At 55.3% G+C, this 23,281-nt stretch overlaps 1 protein-coding gene across 1 annotated transcript in view; it reads right to left on the bottom strand.

The window, feature by feature from the left end:
* Nucleotides 1–12,312: 12,312 nt before the first annotated feature.
* Nucleotides 12,313–23,281, bottom strand: part of BSX (brain specific homeobox) — a 40,887-nt gene continuing 29,918 nt past the window's right edge. Inside the window, exons 2-3 of the mRNA XM_078608290.1 lie at nt 14,623–14,813; nt 12,313–12,636 (exon numbers count right to left, since the gene is read on the bottom strand). Coding sequence (XP_078464416.1) covers nt 12,313–12,636; nt 14,623–14,813 — 515 coding nt within the window. The remainder of the gene's footprint in view (nt 12,637–14,622; nt 14,814–23,281) is intronic.

Genomic DNA, 23,281 nt, shown 5'->3' with positions numbered 1-23,281 from the left:
CCGCTCACCGCGCTTTGCTGCCAATGCGACATTCCGCGTCTCTGTCGAGGTCCATATCACGTTTTTATTTTACCAGGTGAGGCCCACTGAGCTCTGTGTAGCTCTTTTTCCGAAGCTGCCTGGCTCAACGGAGTGGCTTATCATGCGGATTTTTTTTAGAGCAGCCAAATACTCTAGACGCGTGATGTTGATTCTAAATGTGGAGGGTAAACCTGGAGAAAATTCACGCGACCACGGGGAGAACAAACAGGCTCCAAATATACAGCAGTCAGGGTCGGGATATATCCCACGACCTCCTGTGTACCAGGGGAGGTAGTTAACATCTCGTCACCGTGATGTGGCCCACGTTGGCAGCAGCAATACGTTCACGAGCTAGACTACAATGCCCAGGGTCTGCTGGTCACGACGACAGGGCTTAAGGAGTTAAAGTTCGTCTTGCTGTTTCTCCTCCGTTAAAGGAGCACAGACTACAGTGGTTTACTATGTGGTCAGTAATTTTGGTGGCATGGCCACAATCGCACTCCTATGGTTTGGGGTTTCTTTAATTTACGATTCATTACGGAGATGGGATTTGCGCATCGGCCCGTTGTTGATGTTCTGATGCGGTGGATGGTTCCACCGGTGTGCTGGTGCCAGCGGTGTCAAGATCGGCCTTTGGAGGAGGCTCGTGAAGGACGCTGCTGCTACTGGGCAGTTGGAGGCAGTCGCCTTCCAGCGACAACGGAGGGTAGAGGAGCGACGCTCACATCAACAAGCGGAGCACGGGCGGATAAAACACAGCGAGTCGGCACAGTAGAGGGCACTGCTGGTGCATCAGCCAGTCACCTCAGTCAACCCGTGGCACCTGGGTCTATCCCGTGACCTCTTGTCAGCGAGCCTTCGACACTTCACGCGGCCTAAAAGTGTACCTGGCCTGGCACAAGCGCCGTGGTGACGTCACCGCCACTTAGTTGCGAACGGCGGCTGTTGTTGTTGTTGTGGGAGGAGACGGGTGAGGGATGTCGGAGTCATGAAGACGCAGAATTGGCTGTTGTTGTTGTTGTGGGAGGAGACGGGTGAGGGATGTCGGAGCCATGAAGACGCAGAATTGGGTCGCGTCTTGGCCCCTTCCCATGCGCATCTCAACGCCCCGGCCTCGCAGCGAGCCTCGGGTCCCGAAGCCGTGGAGGTTCACTGCGTTTGGCAGTTGGCCCGAGCGAGACATTGAGAGCGAACGCTGGATGCGGCGGCTCACATAAAACCATCTTTTCTGTAACTCGTGGTAACAGGGCCGTTGCCCGAAGCGTCGCCTATTACACAAACCCTTCTCTCCAGGGCAGGGCTATTGACGAATGTGTTGCGTTTGACGCCATTCGAGATTGGTGCCAGAAAAATGTAGCACTGCTTGAGCATATTGGCACAAGACAGAAGAAAGTGGAAACAACTTACACGATGTGCAGTGGATACCTACGTGCTGTCTGCCCCACGGATCGTGATGATGACGATGAGTTTGTGTTCATTAACCCGGCCAGGGAGCTCAGCGGTCGAGCGAGCAAATCGCAATCGGAAAGTTGCGAGTTCAACTCCTTGTTGAGTGGGTTGGCTCAGCCCGTGATCTGTTTATATATGTTGAACCTTGTTCGCACCGTACGTAGCCAACTGCGCTAATCGGGGAGGTCAGCGGTGGTTGTCCTACGGATAGACTCATGCCTGTCATAGCAATGTAGATTTTCCGTCACTGGCGCAGAGCACTAGACAGAAGTTGAGCGCCGGGTGTCTCGTTGCTCACTGTGTGAGCCGCAAGCAGTCTGGCCCGAGACCTTTTGCTGGGACGACCACGCGGAGGCGGCGATGCGGCCGCTCTCCCCGCCAGGTGGCGCCGGACGCTCTCCGGCCCCGCGCCTCCCGCCGTGCAACCACTCGGGGGGGCCGCATTCCCACGGCGGGGCTCGGCTCAGGCTGGAGCCACACCTCGGCCGCTTCTTCCAAAGACGCGCGAGTGAGCGGCTCGGCCATGGCTCGGCTCATGGAAATCCTGAGCGCGGCTGCTCAGAGTCGGCTCAAGATAAGCGCGTGGCTTTCATCCGGCTAGATTGAGCCAGAACTCCAGAGCTCCGAGAGCCGAGTCGTGCCCAAGATTGATTACAGTCTGCCAGTCATGAGTTATAGAGGTTTGCGTACAACTAGTACCCATATCTAATAGAAAGGGGCCTCGCCTATAATCAACGTCTGGAAGTTTACCTGCAGCATTGATCCAAGCGAGCCTGACTGCTGATGGAACCCGTCCAGAGTTTTCTTGCGTTGATGGCCGCGTGGCTGATGGGATGTGCAAAAATAATGTTCAATTTTCGATGTGAAGGGCCAGATATATGTAGAGTAGATGACTTATTTTAAACTCATTTTGAAGTCTGCGCATCTCCTGGCTGCTGACTCGGTACGGAGCCTGCTGTGATTATGCTGCTGTGTAATGAATGGCTCCAGCATCGACGTCGCCTTTGTTATGTTGGGATTCACGCGGACTCGCGAATACCGGGAGTTCTCTCCATGCACAGTTGTTGTGGGCGTCCCTGGGCCGTGGCGAGTCGGGGGCGGTCCGGATAGCCATGACTCCCGCGCTGCTCTCGGCAAGCCCGTGCTCCGCTTGACTCTTCTGTTCTTGCGCACGATGACAGCAGCAGCAGCAATATGTTAATGAGCTGAATGCTGAAGACAAGAGGTCTTCAGCAGAGAGAGAGAGAGAGAGTTCGTGTCGTTTTGATTTTCCTCCGTTGAAGGAGCGTTAACCACAGTGGGTTTACTGTGCGGTCCATAGTGTGGCTTGCATGGCCACAATCGCACTGCTGGACCTTGTCTTGATCTTTACATTCATGAAGGAGATGGCTGCGCATCGGCCTGGTGATGTTCTGATGCGGCTGATGGTCTACGAGGAGGAATGCCAAAGCCAGGAGGTGGTGCGATAATGTTTGGATCTCGAATGAGGTGTTTATTCTAAGTGTCCGCGTTCTTCCGGATCAGGGTGAGATTATCGGATGACGGTGAAGAGCAGCATCGCGATCGCAGAAGCGACGGGCTCGCGAAATCGATGTTCTTAACACGTTCGAGTTGTTGACGCGGAGAGAAACACGCGAGGGAGTCCGCGTGGGCCGAGTGGCGAGCCGGGTGGAGGTATTCGCGCTGCCTCGGCACGGTGGATGGCGGCGGCCTCTTCTTCACGCGCCGAGTCAATAATCGCGCAGCCAATTAGGGCGTGCTGATGAGCACCGATATTAAAACCCCGATCTCGTCCTTTGTATTGCACAATTGCCAATCGGATGTATTGACGGAAGGGTTTTCGGCGAGAAATCGCTTCTTGTCGACTCAGACTCGCGGTGGCCGCGTGCCGTGCTTTTGCCCGACACAGGCTCGAAAAGTCACCCACGCGTGGAGGGGGCGCGGAGACACGGGGAGAGTGCGGAGACACGGGGGGACACGGAGAGAACGCGAAGGCACGCAGATAGTACGGAGACACTGAAAGACACGGGAAGAACACTGAGAAACGGGCAGACACGGGGAGAGCTCGGAGACATGGGGAGGGAGAGAAACAAAAACAATCTGCACTGCCCTCTGCTGACAACGTAGCCTCACCGGCACCACACCAGCAGCAGCCCACAACACATGTCTCATGCACGGTTGTCACACATCCAAGCGCCATCCAAGCGCTATCCAGGTGCAACCCAGCTTAGCATCTGAGATTTGAGAGCTCTGATTAGGCCACAGGCTCCATTCCAGTGTACAACAGCCGCACGTATTCACGGTGTGCGAGTGCTTACACGAACGTGCGTGTTTGCGGCTGATATTGAAGACGACCATGCACTCCGTCTTTCTCTCCTCTCGATGATAATTCCATGGAAAAGGGCCATCGCCTGAACCGTCAATGAGCGCACGTGCGCGGAACGGCCGCTACGTGGAGAACCGCTCAAGGAGAACACTAACCCCGACGGACGACCTCGGCGGCGCAACGGGGAATGGTGTTTGTCTGGGGCGCGGTGGTTAAGCGCTCTGTGCTATGAACACGACAACCTGAGTTATATACTCGGCCACGGCCACCATCAGTGAGTGGCGAGTGATTTGTGATTAAACGCACGGCGTTATTGAGACCTTCATCCGGCAGCGGATTGACAAAGTTCAGGGAGAATTTTTTTTTGTAAAAAAAAAAGGTTCGCGTTAACTAATCGATGATGCCTCGTTCCGTGGTGGCGCCATGCGTCGCGGATGAACTCGGTTGAGTCGACGCTGCAGGGAGGCGCCTGGGGTCGCGCCGCGTGTTGCACCCCTGGCGGGAGGGGTGCGGACTGCCCGCAGCGGCGCGCCCCGCGATCACGTCCGGCACGTGCGCGCCGCACTCGACACAGTCCGCACTCCACCCGAATTGTAAATGCCCTGACTATTTATCCCTTCGCCGCTTCCTGCAATTTCTTGAATAAATGACAACAAGTGTGCAAATTAAAACGTTAGGCGACGGTCAGCGAGAGTATAGCGGCGTGAAGCAGGGCGGATGGTGATGATGCTGATGGTGGTGATGATGATGAAATAAAAAGCGGCTTTCTGAGCCCACCCGCCCCCGCCCAGGTCGCAGGATCGCATTAGGCATATTTATGTTTTTTTTGTGAATTAAAACAATTGAACAAAGATACATCTTATTAGCCTCGCCTGAATTGTGTCCATGTCAAACGTACGTGCACAAGCCTCCGTGGGCAGGTCCTCACCATTAAGGCAGCAACGACGACGACGAGTGTTTGTATCTCTGTCCGCATTGTCGCATACACTGCTGACATAGAAAAAAGACGGGAGAGAGAGAACCCCCCCCATCAAAGCAACAGGGCCTTTATGCATTTCATCTCTCGTTGGAGCACACGGGCATAATGTCTATAATGTGTATAATCAGCCGCATTCAATGATGTCGCCAGTGAAAGGGTGAGCTTCAAAGCGCCGCTGCAGTGTTTTTCTCATATAAACATAATTTCCCTTCGCTTTGTTTCTGCCGGCGCTTTGTGCGAAAGGGGAAGCAATTGAGCCCCATCAGAGGAGGCGGCGCGGTTTTGTGGCCATCTGCGACACGAGCGGCCAGCCCCGCTCGCTATTGATGCCCGGGCAGACACGGCCATTCACTCAATCACCCGCGCGCGCGCGTGCGTGCGTGTGTCTGTGTGTGTGCCGCCAAACACCCCGTCCGTCATTACTCTGCGTGAACAGCATTAACGCAATAACTGCACTGTAATTCGCCAATTACGCCATGTTTATCAGGTTTTTTTTGCGCCGTGGAAATTGCCCGTAAATGACGACATTAACGAGACGCGTTTAATTGCCGGGAGAGAGATTGGCTGGGTGCGTGGACGCTGCTTTTGCCCTGGGACTGCGATACGACACACAGGCGGGCGGCCCTCGCGTCTCCTATGGCACCGCCGCGTCGCCAGATTAAATTTCACTGCGAAATAACCTCGACTCTCCGAGCATTTTACGACTGTGCATCTTTTTGTAAAGTCGGGGGGAACGGTGGCGCTGCAGTTAGCGCGCTGCGCTAGGAATGCGGAGGACTGACTAACGAGTCCAACCCGCACTGACCGGCGGGGTGAAGCATGGTCAGACAACACCACAGCGCTGGGAGGCCATGCAGCAGTGGATTGACAAAGGATTACACGTTATTATTTGGTTATATTACAGAGCAGGGTTCAATTTGCCTTTGGGTTCTTCCACTTGGTAGTTTTATGCCTGTCGTGAACCCTCTACCACCCAACGAGATTGCCGCGTTTAAAAAAGATATCGTTTACACGTGGCAATTGTACCGATCAGATTCTGACCGATACAGCTCCCCTTCCCTCCTCCCCCACCCCTCCTTTCCTTCTCCTCCTCCTCCCCCACCTCCTCCTCCTCCTCCCCCTCCTCGTCTTCCTCCGCCTCCGCGCCGATGCCTTGAGACTTTTCCCGCCTGAATTCAACATCGGGTGGTGGCTTCTTTGAAACGTCCTTCGGGGACATCCCACGTTTGACGTCCAGGGCCCTGTGTTGCACTGGGCGGTGAACACAATCTCGGGGTCATTTCCCAAAATCTCCACGCAAACAACAGAGCTCATCTCCTCCCGCCCCCCATCCTTTTCTCCCCCACCCGCCCCCCCGGATCCAGGACGCGCTCCCAATCGCCCCTCGCGTTTCCCTTCGAGCGCTTTCGCGGTCGTCCCAGCGACGGTCCAAACACTCCCAGTTACGTCGAGCGCCCGGTGGAGACAGCCGTCGATAGTTGCCGCTGTGGAGATTCGCATCGCGATGCGCCTCCAGATGCAGTGCATCGGAGCCGCGGTGTCCATTTCTCTATTGTATGTACAGTATGTTCAACTTCATTCGCACCGTACGTAGCCAACCGCGCGAATCGGAGGGGCGGGGGAAGGACAACAAATGAAAGACAAAAGAGCAGCTCTAAGGAAATGAGTGTTCAATCTGGGTTTAAAAGGAGAGGTAATCGTCTTTCTCGCCTGGTATTCACCTAAGGGATTCGATCCCGACCCTGTATATTTGGAGTTTGCACGTCTCTCTCCGGGTCCTCCGGTTTATTCCTCCACATTTATGCATTTAGGTTACGTAGATAAATTTGCTATTAATTTTCACGTGATAAGTCACTTTGTTGAGCTATCATTTGTGGCCATGTCGCTTCTGAAAAATAGGCTAATAGCTCAGTGGACCTTAGTTTTATTTGTATATTTTAAGTGATTTGTTTACCTTTCCTATACTTTGCACTCCTATCGTGTTTTATTTTTTATTTTTTGTTGTTGGAACGTTCCGACCTGCTCCTTACTGGACATCTGTAAAAAAAATAGCTTTATAACTCTTCGGATTGCTCCAGTATAAATCAATATTATGATTTTGATAGCCACGTCGAGTCCGAGAACAATTTTTGACAGCTCATGAAATTCCTCCTCCAGTCTAAATAAAGATTCTGAATCTGAAGGCGATGTTGGTGATGAGTCACGTGGGGCTACTGCGGTCGCGCGTGACGCGTCGCTGTCTGTGTCGAGTCATGTGGCCCAGCGGCAGCGCGTTCCCTCTGCTCGATGCAGAGATGCGTGGTTCGAACTCGGAGAGGCCGCCCTGGTTAATCATCGCGGGTGTAAGAACCACAAACAGGGGCCGTTCGCTGCACAGTAAGGTTGAATACCCCGGCGCCATGGTCCAATTTTGCCAAATTGGCAAAACCACCTACTCATCAATCCATTGGGATCACACACACACAGACACACAGAGACACACACAGAGACACACACAGACACACACAGACACACATAGAGACAGACACAGAGACACACAGACAAAGATTGGGGAGACAAAGGCGGCCGGGCGTGGTGCTGGCCACCCACCCCCTCGTGTGCCGTGCCGGCCTTCATATGTGCTCGCTAACAGCACTTGCCTCAACAGTCTGTTAAGGCTACACGGAGGATCTTTGTCTTTGTTTAAATGAATGCCACGAGCTCCATCCGTAACCCAGGGCAAGCCCGCCCTACGGGCAGGGCGAGTGCTCTCGTTAAACGCTGAGGCTCATCTGGCACTCACCGCCACTCGTGACCCTTGAAATACACAGACATCGCCAGAGACATCGTCAGAGGCGTCGTTGACTCGCAGCCAGCTCGCGGATTTATTGAGTCGTCCTCCTCGCGTGGAGACATCGTGGCGGCCGGCGTCTTGGCGCTCATGAGAAGGCATGGCGAGTGCCGGACACGGCCGTGTGTCGAGCGTGCATGGGGGACATTGCGTCGTCAGTAGCGGAGAACGTCAAGAACGCGATCATATGGGAAGTCAGCCAGAGCGCGAGATCACCGACAGCACTTTAAAAAAATTGTTCTCCGCCGTGTTTTCGCATCGCACCGCGTGCTGTTCGTCGATGGTGTCCACGACGTTTCGTTCTACGAGCCAGGAGCTTCTTCTGGGTTTGAGTCCTGCGTGGAGCGGAACGTCGAACAATAACAACACGCGGTGAGACCCGAAAGTGCAGCGGAGAGCGGTGGAGCGACGCGGTTGTGTTCGTACCATTGCATAAACACGGACACGCGGACTGTGACGTCAGCAGCCCGTCACCACGCACGACGACCACGTGGGTGGATAGAGAGCAGCACCACTGGGAACTTTGCACTTTTAATAATCTCGATTGAAAACTCATTTCTTTAGAACTGCTTTTAGTGTTTAGTTTGTTGTCCTCCCGCACCTCTGATTAGCACGGTTGGCTACGTAAGGTGCGAAAGAAGTTGAACAAACATACGCCAGGCGGAGCCTCACCAAGCGGAGCCACGCCAGGCGGAGCCACGCCACGCGGGTAGAACGCGGTTCACTCGGCAGTGGCAGAGATTTTTGTTTTGTTTTCAACGGTCAACGTAATTATATCCCGGCGGCCGCCCTGGTCACTACCGCGGGGGTATTGACGGTAGAATACGCGCCGTAGGCTGCACGATGGACGGTAAAGATCCAGTGACGTCATTAGAATGGTGCAGGCCTTTGCTGCGTCCGTGCCGCAACTCGACACGTACCGCGCGAATGACTCAATCGGGGATGAACACGGAGCAGCAGCCCCACGTCCCCCTCCTAGCAGACTCAGGCCTGGTTTTGACGCTCACGGGGGACAGCTGCCCACTGTGGGGGTGGTCACTGTGGGGGTGGTCACTGTGGGGGGGGGGGTCACTGTGGGGGGGGGGTCACTGTGGGGGGGGGGTGGTCACTGTGGGGGTGGTCACTGTGGGGGGGGGGGGTGGTCACTGTGGGGGTGGTCACTGTGGGGGTGGTCACTGTGGGGGTGGTCACTGTGGGGGGGGGGTCACTGTGGGGGTGGTCACTGTGGGGGGGGGGGGTCACTGTGGGGGGGGGGTGGTCACTGTGGGGGGGGGTGGTCACTGTGGGGGTGGTCACTGTGGGGGTGGTCACTGCGGGGGGGGGTCACTATGGGGGGGGGGTCACTGTGGGGGGGGGGGTGGTCACTGTGGGGGTGGTCACTGTGGGGGGGGGTGGTCACTGTGGGGGTGGTCACTGTGGGGGTGGTCACTGTGGGGGGGGGGTCACTGTGGGGGGGGAGTCACTGTGGGGGGTGGTCACTGTGGGGGTGGTCACTGTGGGGGTGGTCACTGTGGGGGTGGTCACTGTGGGGGGTGGTCACTGTGGAGGGGGGAGTCACTGTGGGGGGGGGGGTGGTCACTGTGGGGGTGGTCACTGTGGGGCTGGTCACTGTGGGGGGGGGGTCACTGTGGGGGTGGTCACTGTGGGGGTGGTCACTGTGGGGGGGGGGTCACTGTGGGGGGGGGGTGGTCACTGTGGGGGTGGTCACTGTGGGGGGGGGGTGGTCACTGTGGGGGTGGTCACTGTGGGGGTGGTCACTGTGGGGGGGGGGTCACTTTGGGGGGGGGTCACTGTGGGGGGGGGGTGGTCACTGTGGGGGTGGTCACTGTGGGGGGGGGGTGGTCACTGGGGGGGGTGGTCACTGTGGGGGTGGTCACTGTGGGGGGGGGTGGTCACTGGGGGGGGTGGTCACTGTGGGGGGGGTGGTCACTGTGGGGAGGGGTGGTCACTGTGGGGGTGGTCACTGTGGGTGGGGGGGTCACTGTCTGTGGGGGGGGGGGGTCACTGTGTGTGGGGGGGGGGGTCACTGTGGGGAGGGGTGGTCACTGTGGGGGTGGTCACTGTGGGGGGGGTGGTCACTGTGGGGGTGGTCACTGTGGGTGGGGGGGGGGTCACTGTCTGTGGGGGGGGGTCACTGTGTGTGGGGGGGGGGGGTCACTGTGTGTGTGTGGGGGGGGGGGGGGGGTCACTGTGTGTGTGTGTGGGTTAGAAAAAACTAATTTTGAAGAATCATCCTCGATAATAATTTCCCGTCACTGCCGCTTAGCCACATCCACTGCTGGATGAGGGGCCTGGCCCACACCGTGCGGTCATGGTGGTTATTCGACCATACTTCCCCGCGCCGGTCAGTGCGAGTTGGTGAAGGCGGGCAGCATATTCGAGAGCGTAAAAGTACAGAACACAGCCGTGGATTTAACTGCACGGCCCCCCCGCAGCCCCCGCACGTAGCCCGCAGGCAGCCTTTGACACCCTGGCACGCATTGTGGCGGTCGCCCATCCAATCACTATCCAGATTCAAGTCTGCTTAGTTTCCGACATCTGATAGGACGTGGTACGCTGGAATCCCCGTGGAGGTGGTGACCTCCGACTCGGCCCGGCCACGTGGCATGGCTGGGCGCAGTCCACCGTGGGTGTCCAGACGCCCACAACATCGCGTGAGTCCGCGTGAGTCCCAGTCCAACAACAAAGTCGCGCGACGTCGATCATGGGAGCCGGTCCGTTATGTGGCAGCGCAACAACAGCCGGCTCCGTGCCTGAGATGGGAGTCAGGAGGAGCGCAGAATCCGCAGTGGTGGCAGCGCAAAGGTCAAGAGGTCATCGCGGCCGAAGTTGCTGGCGCCACAGTGCAGGGGAGTGGACTCGGTCGGTTATCGCGGTTATGCCGCACAGCTCGCTCGCTTTCTCTTGCTCTCTCTCGCTCTCTTGCTCGCTCTCTCTCTTGCTCTCTCTCGCTCTCTCTCTCGATCTCTCACTCACGGGAATTCCAGGCTGTGCTGCCGTGTCTTTTTTTCCGCACGCTGTCCGACGTTGCGCTCCAAGTGTCTGCGACCTTCTTCAGGAACTGATCGAACGACACGTGGTGGTCCAACCCGAACAAGCGCACCAGGGGAGGAAGAGAGGACTCCTCTTCGCCGTGACGAGGTGGGTGGTGGTGGGGGGCAACTGGTGTGCCACGTGACCACCCACTGGCCACCCGGGCCCCCCTGCCACGTGACGGCGGGAATGGATATCTGAGCGGAGGCTCGGCCCACGGCTGCTGCGCGTTCACCGCTTGTTTGCCGAGGTTTCGTGGCTTGAATCTAGCAGGGCGCCCTGGTTAATACTGCGGGCGTGTTAAAGATACCAATACGCGGCGTCTGCTTCACAATAGACGTTTTACACCCCCCCTTCCCCCTCACGTCATTCAAAACCAGCAGGTCGTTGTGTGCCGGTCAAAAAAAAAGTACACCGCAAATTACTCAATTGGGATTACACACAGGAACTACATCGCCCCCTTTTGTCAAACTACGGCAGTCTGTGTCTGTGAGACACAGCAGGACCCATGCTGCATGATGATAGCATTGTGCCACGCAGGGACAGCTGTCACTGGGGGTGCCCTAGACAAGACCACACAGCATAAACATCGCCCCCTACTGTGGAACTGCCACAGGCTGTGTTTGTGAGACACAGCAGCGCCCTTGCTGCGTGATGATCGCCGTGCGCTAGAATAACAACAGCGGCAAAATAGCAAATACGCTTAATTATCATAACTATTGTTACCACGATGAAACTCACAGGTTAATAATGATGACTGCTGATGACTGGTGATGATGGTGTCGTGTGGGTGGAAGGAATGCTCACAGACTCACGAAGCTCTCCCAGCCACCATTCCAAGCGCTCAAGAAACTCAGCTGCAAGTGCCACCGAGCGCCCCACACACGGAGCGGGTAGATCGATCCATGTATAAAGACAAAGGTCCTCCGTGTAGCCTTAAGAGACTGTTGGAGCAAGTGTTGTTAGCGAGCACCTATGAAGGCCGGCACGGCGCACGAGGGGGTGGGTGGTCAGTAACACGCACGGCCGCCTTTATTTTCCCAGTGCTGACTTTTACACACCGGACCAGGTACTTATTTGAGGCCGAGTCGACCTAGGGGAGACCCAGGATTCGTTCAAATAATCGCCAGTGATGCTGGCTGTGAGCGGGAATCGAACTCGAGTCGCCAGGTTCGTAGGCGCAGTGCGCTAATCGCTGTGCCACCGCTCCCTTTAACGTACAACACACACACACGCGCGCACATAGAATATAAATACTAACAATGCCTCCATATACTACAATGGTTATACAAAGCAGAACTATAACGTTAAAATATATTAGAACTGAAGCAAAACAATCTCTATAATACAGTTTTTTTTGGGTTAGGTCACGTAAATATATAAATGTGTCGTTAAACCCGCCACCACCCGACACAGCCAATTAGTAAGGTTTGTCAAGAAAAGAGAACGTGCCAATTCGTTATTAGTACAGCACACCGGTGTGTTGGAGAGCCAAGCAACAACTTTTACAACCTTAGATTGTAAACCTCTATTATGGATGATATTGGTCGCGAAAGCCGAAGTGTCAAGACAATCTCTGCTACAACGAACCGCTTGCCCGTGGCTGTGTGGAACGGGGCAGATACACGCGGCTGCGGGGCTCCCCTGCACGGGGCAGTCAAGCGGTCAGCAGCGCTAGTGACTGCCCTGGACGGGCGGATGATGCTGTAGCGAATAGAACTCTCCATCTTCGACGATCTCGATCTCCTCATCCTCCTCCTCGTCATCATCATCCTCCGCCCCCTGTTCTTTCCGAGGTCCCCTCTCGCTCTGCGCGGCTCCCGACGCGAGCCGCGAGCCGTCGTCCTCGGCCCTGCCTGGGGCAGCGCCGTCTCTGCCGCTCGGCTCGGGGCTGCTGCCTTCGGCCGCCGCCTCCTCCTCCTTGCTGCCCTTCTCGTCGGAGCCTTTCCTCATCTGCTTCTTGTGCTTCATGCGCCGATTTTGGAACCAGGTCTTCACCTGCCGGAGAACGACGGTTACAGCATTCCACCCAGTCTCGCCTGGCATACACGAAGTCGTGGGTTACAGCCCGACGCTGACGCCTGTTAATAATTTTGAGTGTGAATGTCTCACTCCCCGTGGCGAGATGTTAACTACCTCGCCTGGTATGCAGGAGGTTGTCAGTTCAATCCCGACCCTGACGCCTGCTGTATTTTGGGAATTTTCGTGTTCTCTCTTTCTCTCTCCCAGTGGTGTCGTGGATTTTTCTCCGGGTCTTCCTCCAGTTTTTCCCTCCACATTTAGAATCAAAATCACGCATTTAGTATTTGGCTGCTTTACATTTCAACGTAATGATAAGCCACTTCGTTGATATTTTGCCAATGGTTTTTTTTTGCTATGGGAGGAAACTGGAGAACCCAGAGGAAACCCATGCAGAACAGGGGGAGACAATACATCAATGCAGAGAGGCACCCGAATCGGGAATGGAACTCAGGTCCTTCCTGCTGTGGGGCCGACCTACACACAGATGAATTGTGCAACACGCGTTGTATAATCGCAGCTCCGCGGCACGCCTGCTGTTTGGGTCGTGTGGATGTCGTCGGGCAGAGGAGACGGAGCGATACAATCCAGCTCGTGCGCAGGTGGATTGTTCCATCCTGGATCGCTGGAAGTGGCTCATTAACGAACAAATAAATTTGAACAAAAACCAAAGTGTGAGACAAATCGCTATGGGCAGGGGTAGGCAATCACAAAAGCAAGAAGAGTAACTTCTTTTCGAATGTATTTCAATATTCCAAGAGCCGCAATGCACGTGAATAACGTCACGAGTCAGTCCTTAAAGAGCCATATGCGGCTCCGGAGCCGCAGGGTGGCGACCCCCTGGCTGTGGGAGAGGGAGACGCTTTGCTGGGTACAGCGACGTGCGGTGAGGTCAATGGCTGGGGAGGCACTGGCTCGTGTCAGAGCCAGATTCCCACACGGAGTGGGGCGTGGCCTCACGGGGGGCGTGGCCTCACGGAGCGGGCGTGTTAGACACACCCCCTCGGTGAAGCAGATGTGATAGCTGCCTCCCCTGGTGCTTTTTCATTGCAGTTTCATGACGGGACCAGCGAGCCTAAATATCTGTATACACATACGTGAAATAGGTTACCTGGAGTATGGAAGGCGAGGACATGAAATGAAGGGGTCTAAAAACACTACATTGGTGACATACTGAGATAATAACAGGCACGCGCTTATTGCCCGCGCTCCATCCAGTTACTGAGGGGTTGCGCAATCAGAGGGGAGGCTGAGCTCGTCGCTGCCTCACCTCTCGTATTTTCCTGTATCTGCAGCGGAGCTCCGCAAATTTGGCGATTTTTACTATAAAAATTATTGGAATCGTACATAAATGACATTTATAACACAGATCAGTGTAAAAATGATATTTGTAAAACTTTTTTTTTACTTTTCGTAACAGCTATTTTCATTGGAGTTTGCCAGGTGAGGCTCTGCCTCCCCTGGCTGGGTATCGCTTGGAATCGCATTACACGCGGATCGGAGCACGGACAAAAATGTATTACACAGCATTGCACCCCGCGGTGTGAGAGACGTCTCCGGCTTGGGGGGACGCCTTCATCCAGCAGTGGATTGACCACGGCTGCTGCTGATGGTGATGACGGTGATGATAATGATGATGACGGTAATAATGACGGTGATGATGAAGGTGATGATGATGATGATGGTGGTGATGATGACGTTGATAACGATGACGCTAATTATGACGGTGATAATGATGATGGTGACGATGATGATGATGATGACGGTAGCGATGACGGTGGCGATGAAGATTATAACGGCGATGATGATGGTGACGTTGATGGTGATGACGGTGATGATGAAGATGATGGTGACGATTATCTTGACGGTGATGATGATGACGGTGACGATGATGATGACGGTGGCGATGATGACGACGGTGATGAATCGCGATGGTGAGCGGGGAGCGGCGGCGGCGGCGCCCACCTGGGTCTCGGAGAGGCTGAGGGCGGCCGCGAGCTCGACGCGCTCGGGCGTGGAGAGGTAGCGCTGCACCTCGAATCGCTTCTCCAGGCCCGAGAGCTGCGAGTCGGAGAAGACGGTGCGGGCTTTCCGGCGCCGGCACTGCCGCCCTGGCAGCTCCCCCGGGTGCGCGAACAGCCCCGGCAGCGGGAGCCCTGCGCCAGGGTCAAAGCACGCGGCGTCAGCGGCGTCGGCGGCTGCGGCGGCATCGTCCGCGGCGCCAAGCTACGCACTCGTAGCTTGGCGCCGCCCGGCTCAAGCGAGCAGTGAGTCGGCGCACATCGCTCGTTTACAGCCCGGAGCCAGTGATGGAACTTCCACATTCTTACGACGGGGGCGAGCATATTCGTTAGATTTATCGACAAAGCGGCACTTCTTTTTTTTGTATCGACTCCGGAGAGATGATGTGCTTAGTGAAGCCCCATCTCGGGTTGGAACTCGCAACCCTTCCGTCTGCGAGCCGCTCGCTCCACCCGACCGAGTCACGGACTCTTGGTCGAGGCGACGCGGAAAGGAGAATCACTGCCTTCTAAATGAGATCCTTCCGCAGAAGAAGAGTCCGCCACACTTAGGTGACTCGTGCAGTGGCTCAGTGGCTGCACTATCAGCTCAGGGGATGCGGAGATTGGTTAGGTGCGGCCCCAATATTTGATTTGTCTCGCACGGTCACACATTGAGGTCTCGAACATGTAACGCTGTAGGGGCGCTCCGACTTCGCAAAATGCAGCCACTCCAGTTCCGTCGTTACCTCTTTTGCAATATAATTGACGCGTATCTAATGGAATAACTATCCCAGAAACAGAGTTCTATGTGAAAGCATTCGTAAAAACAATATAATTTAGACGGCGTCTTAAATAAGTTGTTGCTTTTCTGCCACAGCAGTTTGAAAACAAATCTCATGGTGGTGGTCATGGGGGCCCAAATTCGTAGCTTTGGCCACGGGGGGGGGATGGGGAAGGCACCCCCTGCCTTCCCTGCCCCCACGCTCGCTACGCCACTGGGACTCGTGTGCCAGGATTGTTCGTGTTGAACAATCTGCAGCCGTACGAGTTTGAAGCAACTTCTCTATTTGCACGTGAAGTCCAACTACAGGAAGAAGATGATACGCACATGGATGATTAGATGTCCCCGTGTAAATATCGCGCTGTGAGAAAACACAAAGACCCCCCTTGTAGCCTTAGAAGACTGTTGGGGCACGTTTTGTTAGCAAGCACCGATGAAGGCCGGCATGGCACACCGAGGGGGTGGGTGGCCAGCACCACGCCCGGCCGCATTTGTCTTCCCAGTGGCGATGTTTACACACTGCACCAGGTACTCATTTGAGGCTGCGCCGACCTAGGGGGAGGCACAGAACCGGTTCAGATCATCGCCTCTGGTGTTGGCCTTTAAGCGGGAATCGAACTCGGGTCGCCGGGTTAGCAGTGCGGCGTCGTGTGAACCGCTCCGACGCTCCCCGCTCACGACGGCTGCGCAACGAGTCGCAGCCGGCGGTGACAGACGCACGAACGGGGGAGGGGGCCGAGCGCGACTCGAGTCCAGTGCCCAGGCTGCATTTTGTTTTATTTGACCAGGTAAGTCCCGCTGTATACTTGGAGTTTACGGTATCTTTTTTTCTCTCTCTCTCCGTGGTCGCGTGGATTTTTCTCCGGGTCCTCCTGTTTTCCCCCTCCACATTTAGAATGAACGTCACGCGTTTGGAGTGTTTGGCTGCTGCTATAAATCTCCACGTGATATGCCATCATTTGTGATAACCAGGTCGCTTCTGGCAAAGAGCTACGCAGCGTCGTAGGGCTTAGCTCTTAAAATAAAAACATGTGTTTAGTTTTTGTTTAGAGCTGTATCGCTCTTTTTCAGAAACGACATGGTCACAAATAATGGCTCAACGAAGTGGCTTATCATCTTTTGTAAAATTCTGGCAGCCAAATACCCGAAACGCGTGAAGTTGATTCTCAATGTGGAGCGAAAAAAACCGGAGGACCCGCAGACAAAACGATCCACGCGACCACGGGGAAAGAGAGAGAGAGAGAGACATTCACACTACAAATATACAGCAGCAGGCGTCAGGGTCCGGCTCGAACCCACGACCCCGTGTATACCAGGCGAGGTAGTTAACATCTCAGGAGAAGAGAAGCGATCGGAGCGGGCTGCTTGAGCTAAGCCATGGCAATAATCTGGAGAGCGCTAGGCAGGCTCAAACTGCTTAGCTTCCCAGTTCGGACGAGATCGAGCGCATTCTTGGCCCGTGCAACGCTAATGAGGTAACACGCGCGCTGAGTGAAAGAATTCGTCTAATGGTTTGCACATATACACGCTAGAAACATTCCGCAGCGGGTGTTGTAACGGTGGCGATTGAGAGGCGCCCTCTTAAATCCCAGAGCACGGAGTGTGCCCGCGACTTAACCGACTCCTTGCCATGGCTCTACGACCAGCTAATGGAAGAGAAGGATCAGAGACGTGGCCGGTCATACGGTCCATGGTTGGAGAGTGCGCTAAGAAGCGCGGAGAGTCACGTGCTATGAATAGCTGAGCCGCTTACAAGAGGAACGCGTGGATTAGCGTGGAAACGCAAATCACAGGCGTCGTTCGGGAAAGTGCGCTCGGGCAGGAGGAGACGTCATGGCTAGATGGGACGATGGCGGCCGGGCGAGGCTGGTACCAGAGTGGCAGACAAAGGAGGTGCATGGAGGGAGCGGTAAGTGTAGCAGCTATTGCGCTACAAACCCGAGTTCAATTTCCGCTCACGGCCAACACCAGTGACGATTATCTGGCCCTCCCCTAGGTCGACTCAGCCTCAAATGAGTATCTGGTGCGGTGCGTAATCATCGCCACTAGGGAGACAAAGGGGGCCGGGCGTGGTGCGCGCCACCCACCGCTTCAAGTGCTGCGCTAACAGCTTTTGCCCTAACATCATGGCGTGGGCTACACGGGGAGGGGATTTTGTGTTTCGTGTGCGCGTGAGAGAGAGAGCCCTGGTGACACCAAGCCACCGCGTGCCGTTATAATGGGCCTGGCGCAGCGCGGGGAGGACCCGGAGGAGAGCGGCGCTAATTCCTCTGAGCAGTAGCGGATAATGGTTGACACGGTCAGCGTTGGGACTCGTTCGCACGTCCTCGCGAACAACGCGCGTTCACGAACACGCGCGTGCTTCATGGTGTGCGATTTCTGCTGCCGCTGTTACCCCGGGGAATGAACTTGAAGCTAAGAGTGCAACCAAGGAGCCCAGCGGTAACCGCGGGCAGAGCCGCGGGTATACTACAGTGTCAGCTAAACACACGCATCGTACACACAACATGAAGCATCACACACACATCACGCATGCATTGTACACACACAACGTACATGCATCACACACACATCACGCATGCAGCACACACACACAATGTACATGCATCAAACACAATATGGCACAAGTGCGCGTGAGTGTTAGAGCGTGGGGGTGTTAGAGCGCAGGGTGATAGTTGTTCCAAGCAGGTATGTACTGTATGTGTGTATGCTGAGCCTCTTTTGCACCGTACGTAGCCAACCGTGCTAATATGAGGTCCGGGGGAAGGACAACTAACTAAACACAAATATACATTCTAAAGAAGTGAGTTTTCAATCTCGACGATTATTTAAAAGTGCACAGCTCCAGTGGCTTCCCAACATCGGAAGGGGGAGCGTTCCAGACGGCCGCAGAAGCGCATCTGAAAGCGCGCGATGCGGTGACCGCCGACTCTGTTCGATGTTTCGCCAAAAGGCTGCTGCTGTGAGGATGAATGGAGTTCGCGTGATGGTGGTTTGTGCTGCGTGATGGGGGTTTGTGCTGCGTGATGGGGGTTTGTACTGCGTGATGGGGGTTTGTGCTGCGTGATGGGGGTTTGTGCTGCGTGATGGGGGTTTGTGCTGCGTGATGGGGGTTTGTGCTGCGTTATGGGGGTTTGTGCTGCGTGATGGGGGTTTGTGCTGCGTGATGGTGGTTTGTGCTGCGTGATGGGGGTTTGTGCTGCGTGATGGGGGTTTGTGCTGCGTGATGGGGGTTTGTGCTGCGTGATGGTGGTTTGTGCTGCGTGATGGAGGTTTGTGCTGCGTGATGGGGGTTCATTTGCGGCGAGCACTCCGCGCGTAATGAGAGCAGTGGAATCAGCTCCATGTACAGCTGCCGTGCGGAGTGTGGCGGTTCAGCACCGCGCTGCACCACGGACCCGGCAGCCCGGGTTCGACTCCCACTCACGGAGACCACCACCGGCGACGAATACAAGAACCGGTCCCGGGCCTTCCCTAGGTCGACTCAGCCTCAAATGGTCACCGGGTCCGGTAAACATGGCAACACGGTAAACATGGTAACACGGTAAACACGGTAACATGGTGAACATGGTAACGTGGTTAACACCGTAAAACATGGTAACGTGATAAACATGGTAACCATGGCAACGTGGTAAGACGGTAAACATGGTAACGTGGTAAATATGGTAACTAGGTAAACATGGTAATTCATGGTAACATGGTAAACAAGGTAACTTGCTAAACACGGTAATATATGGTAACATGGTAACCGTGGTAACGTGGTAAACACGGTAACTAGGTAAACATAGTAACGTGGTAACACGGTAAATACGTTAAACATGGTAACCGTGGTAACGTGGTAAACATGGTAACTAGGTAAACATGGCAAAACGGTAGCACGGTTTTCTTCTTCCGTGCGGCTGCTGGTGTCGATGCAGAGCCACGCCACCACGATCTCACGTGCAGGCAGTCGAGCCAGCAGATCACCGCATCAGGAGTCGCTGAGTTGGAGTAACATCATCGCTGTGATGTCTCCTTCGTATTTGTGCATTGCGTCGTTACACGCGGCACTGTCTGTTCTGGATGGCCACCACAGTCGCGCACTGCTGCTTCTACTGGAGAGTTTTTTTTTCCATTTTCCATTTGTGCATCAGGAATCCGCATCTACGGCCATGGTTTGTGCAGCAGTGGATGCGGTTGGGGGTGGACCGTGAGCTTCGTGGGAGGTGAAACCCCGGGATCTTCTGCGTTGAGTCACAACGAGGCGGTGGCTGCGAGTTCTGTTGAACTCCATGCAGCTCTCCGACCTTCATCGGGGGTTGAACTCGCATGGTCGAAGGTCGCGCGCATGCGTCCAGAAGGGCTTGGAGTAACTTCGAGCGATGGCGAGGGACGCTACTGAGCTCCCGGTGAATGGGAAGGGGGCGACTTTGGTTGTTTCCTCCCACATTCGCGCGACTTCCCTGAGGGTTGCGGCGCTGCAGCGGACGGGTGGCGGGGGGGGGGGTGTGTGACGGCGCGGGCAGCCGCGGTGCTGGGCACCACTCGAGGACGGCGGCGATGCCCCGCGCTGCTGCTGCGGTTTTTAGGCGGACACCGACGCGTGGCGTGCGCCTGCTGCTGGGAGCACGCTGGTGCACGGCTGGCTCAGAGTGCACGAGGCCGCCAGCGAAGATTGACAACTCCTCTTCTTGAGAATTGCTCGTCCTTGTGCACACTGCACTCACTTGCACACACTGTGCACATTGCACACTGCACACACTGTGCACACTGCACACACTGTGCACACACTGTGCACACTGAACACACTGTGCACACACTGCACACACTGCACACACTGTGCACACACTGCACACACTGTGCACACACTGTGCACACACTGCACACTGCACACACTGCACACCACACACACTGTGCACACTGTGCACACTGCGCACACTGCACACACTGCACACACTGTGCACACACTGCACACACTACACACACTGTGCACACGGCGCACACTGCGCACACTACACACACTGTGCACACTGTGCACACTGCACACACTGCACACACTGCGCACACTACACACACTGTGCACACTGCGCACACTGCGCACAATGCACACACTGCGCACACTGCACACACACACTGTGCACACACTGCACACACTGTGCACACACTGTGCACACACTGCACTTCTGCACACACTGCACACTGTGCACACTGTGCACACTGCGCACACTGCACCTACTGCGCACTGTGCACACACTGCACACCGCACCCACTGCACACACTGCGCCCACTGCACACACTGCGCACACTGTGCACACTGCACACACTGTGCACACTACACACACTGCACACACTGCACACACTACACACACTGTGCACACTGCACACACTGCACGCACTGTGCACACACTGTGCACATTGTACACACTGTGCACACTGTGCACACTGCACACACACACTGTGCACACTGCACACACTGCACACACTACACAAACTACACACACTGCACACACTACACACACTGCACACACTGTGCACACTACACACACTGCACACACTGCACACACTACACACTCTGTGCACACTGCACACACACTGCACACACACACTGCACACACTGCACACACTGCACACACGGTGCACACTGTACATACTGTGCACACACTGCACACTGCACACACTGCACACACTGTGCACACACTGTGCACAGTGTACACACTGTGCACACTGTGCACACTTCACACACACTGTGCACACTGCACACACTGCACACACTACACACACTGCAAACACTACACACACTGCACACACTGCGCATACTACACACACTGCACACACTGCACACACTACACACTCTGTGCACACTGCACACACACTGCACACACACACTGCACACACTGCACACACTGCACACACTGTGCACACTGCACATACTGTGCACACACTGCACACACTGCACACACTGTGCACACACTGTCCACACTGTGCACACTGTGCACACTGCAAACACACACTGTGCACACTGCACACACTGCACTCACTACACACACTGCACCAACTACACACACTGCACACACTGTGCACACTACACACACTGCACACACTGCACACACTACACACTCTGTGCACACTGCACACACACTGCACACACACACTGCCCACACTGCACACACTGCACACACTGTGCACACTGCTCACACTGTGCACACACTGCACACTGCACACACTACACACACTGCACACACTGTGCACACACTGCACACACTGTGCACACACTGTGCACACACTGCACTCTGCACACACTGCACACTACACACACTGCACACACTGCGCACACTGCACACACTGCACACACTGCGCACACTGTGCACACTGCGCACACTGCACCACTGCACAAACTCTGCACACACTGCACACACTGTGCACACACTGTGCACACACTGCACACAAACACTGTGCACACACTGCACACACTGTGCACACACTGTGCACACACTGCACACACTGCACACACTGCGCCCACTGCACACACTGCACATACTGCACACACTGCACATACTGCACACACACACTGCACACACTGCACACACTGTGCACACACTGTGCACACACTGCACACTGCACACACTGCACACACTGCAAACTACACACACTGTGCACACTGTGCACACACTGCACACTGCACACACTGCACTCACTACACACACTGTGCACACCGCACACACTGCACACACTGCGCACACTGCACGCACTGCACACACTGCACACACACACTGCACACACTGCACACACTAAACATACTACACAAACTGCACACACTACACACACTGCACACACTACGCACACTGTGCACACTGCACACACTGTGCACACACTGTGCACACTGCACACACTGTGCACACTGTGCACACTGCACACACACACTGTGCACACTACACACACTGCACACACTACACACACTACACACACTGCACACACTGTGCACACACTGCGCACACTGCACACACTGTGCACACTGTGCACACTGCACACACTGTGCACACTACACACACTGCACACACTGCACACACTACACACACTGTGCACACTACACACACACTGCACATACACACTGCACACACTGCACACACTGTGCACACACACTGCGCACACACACTGCACACACACTGCACACACTGTACACACTGTGCACACACACTGCACGCACTGGATGTCCGCATCCTCTGTGTTCGTTCCCAAGCAGCAAGCAGCGTTCCACTCCGCTCGCTGGAAACGCGACCACAACCCGGACCTCACCGTCGTTCCCAAATATCAAAGTGGGTAAACGCGATAACATGGTAAACATGGTAAACATGGGAACATGGTAAACATGGTAAACACGGCAACATAGGAACATGGTAAACATGGTAAACATGGGAACATGATAAACATGGTAAACACGGCAACATAGGAACATGGTAAACATGGTAAACATGGGAACATGCTAAACATGGTAAACACGGCAACATAGGAACATGGTAAACATGGTAAACACGGTAACATGGTAAACGATGCGAATGTAACTTCAGTGCAAATTTTCGTTGCTATGTGCAGCTCATCGTCGAGAGAGAGAGAAGAGCCGCAGCAGATCGATCGAAGGACGGATTCCCTGGAGACAGCACGAGCGCCGTGCATCGACATCCCCATGAGTCGAGTCCGAGCCCCGCGTGTTGGAGAGCGTCCCAAGACCCACGCGTCCCACACCCACGCGTCCCACGACCACGCGTCCCACACCCACGCGTCCCACGACCAGTGTCCCATACCCACGCGTCCCACACCCACGCGTCCCACACCCACGCGTCCCAAGACCCACGCGTCCCAAGAC

The sequence above is a fragment of the Lampetra planeri genome, chromosome 29, assembly GCF_965212315.1.
Source record: "Lampetra planeri chromosome 29, kcLamPlan1.2.h2, whole genome shotgun sequence".
Classification (NCBI taxonomy): Eukaryota; Metazoa; Chordata; class Hyperoartia; order Petromyzontiformes; family Petromyzontidae; genus Lampetra; species Lampetra planeri.
Note: the sequence above shows the minus strand (reverse complement) of the source record. Positions and strands in the feature narration are given on the sequence as shown.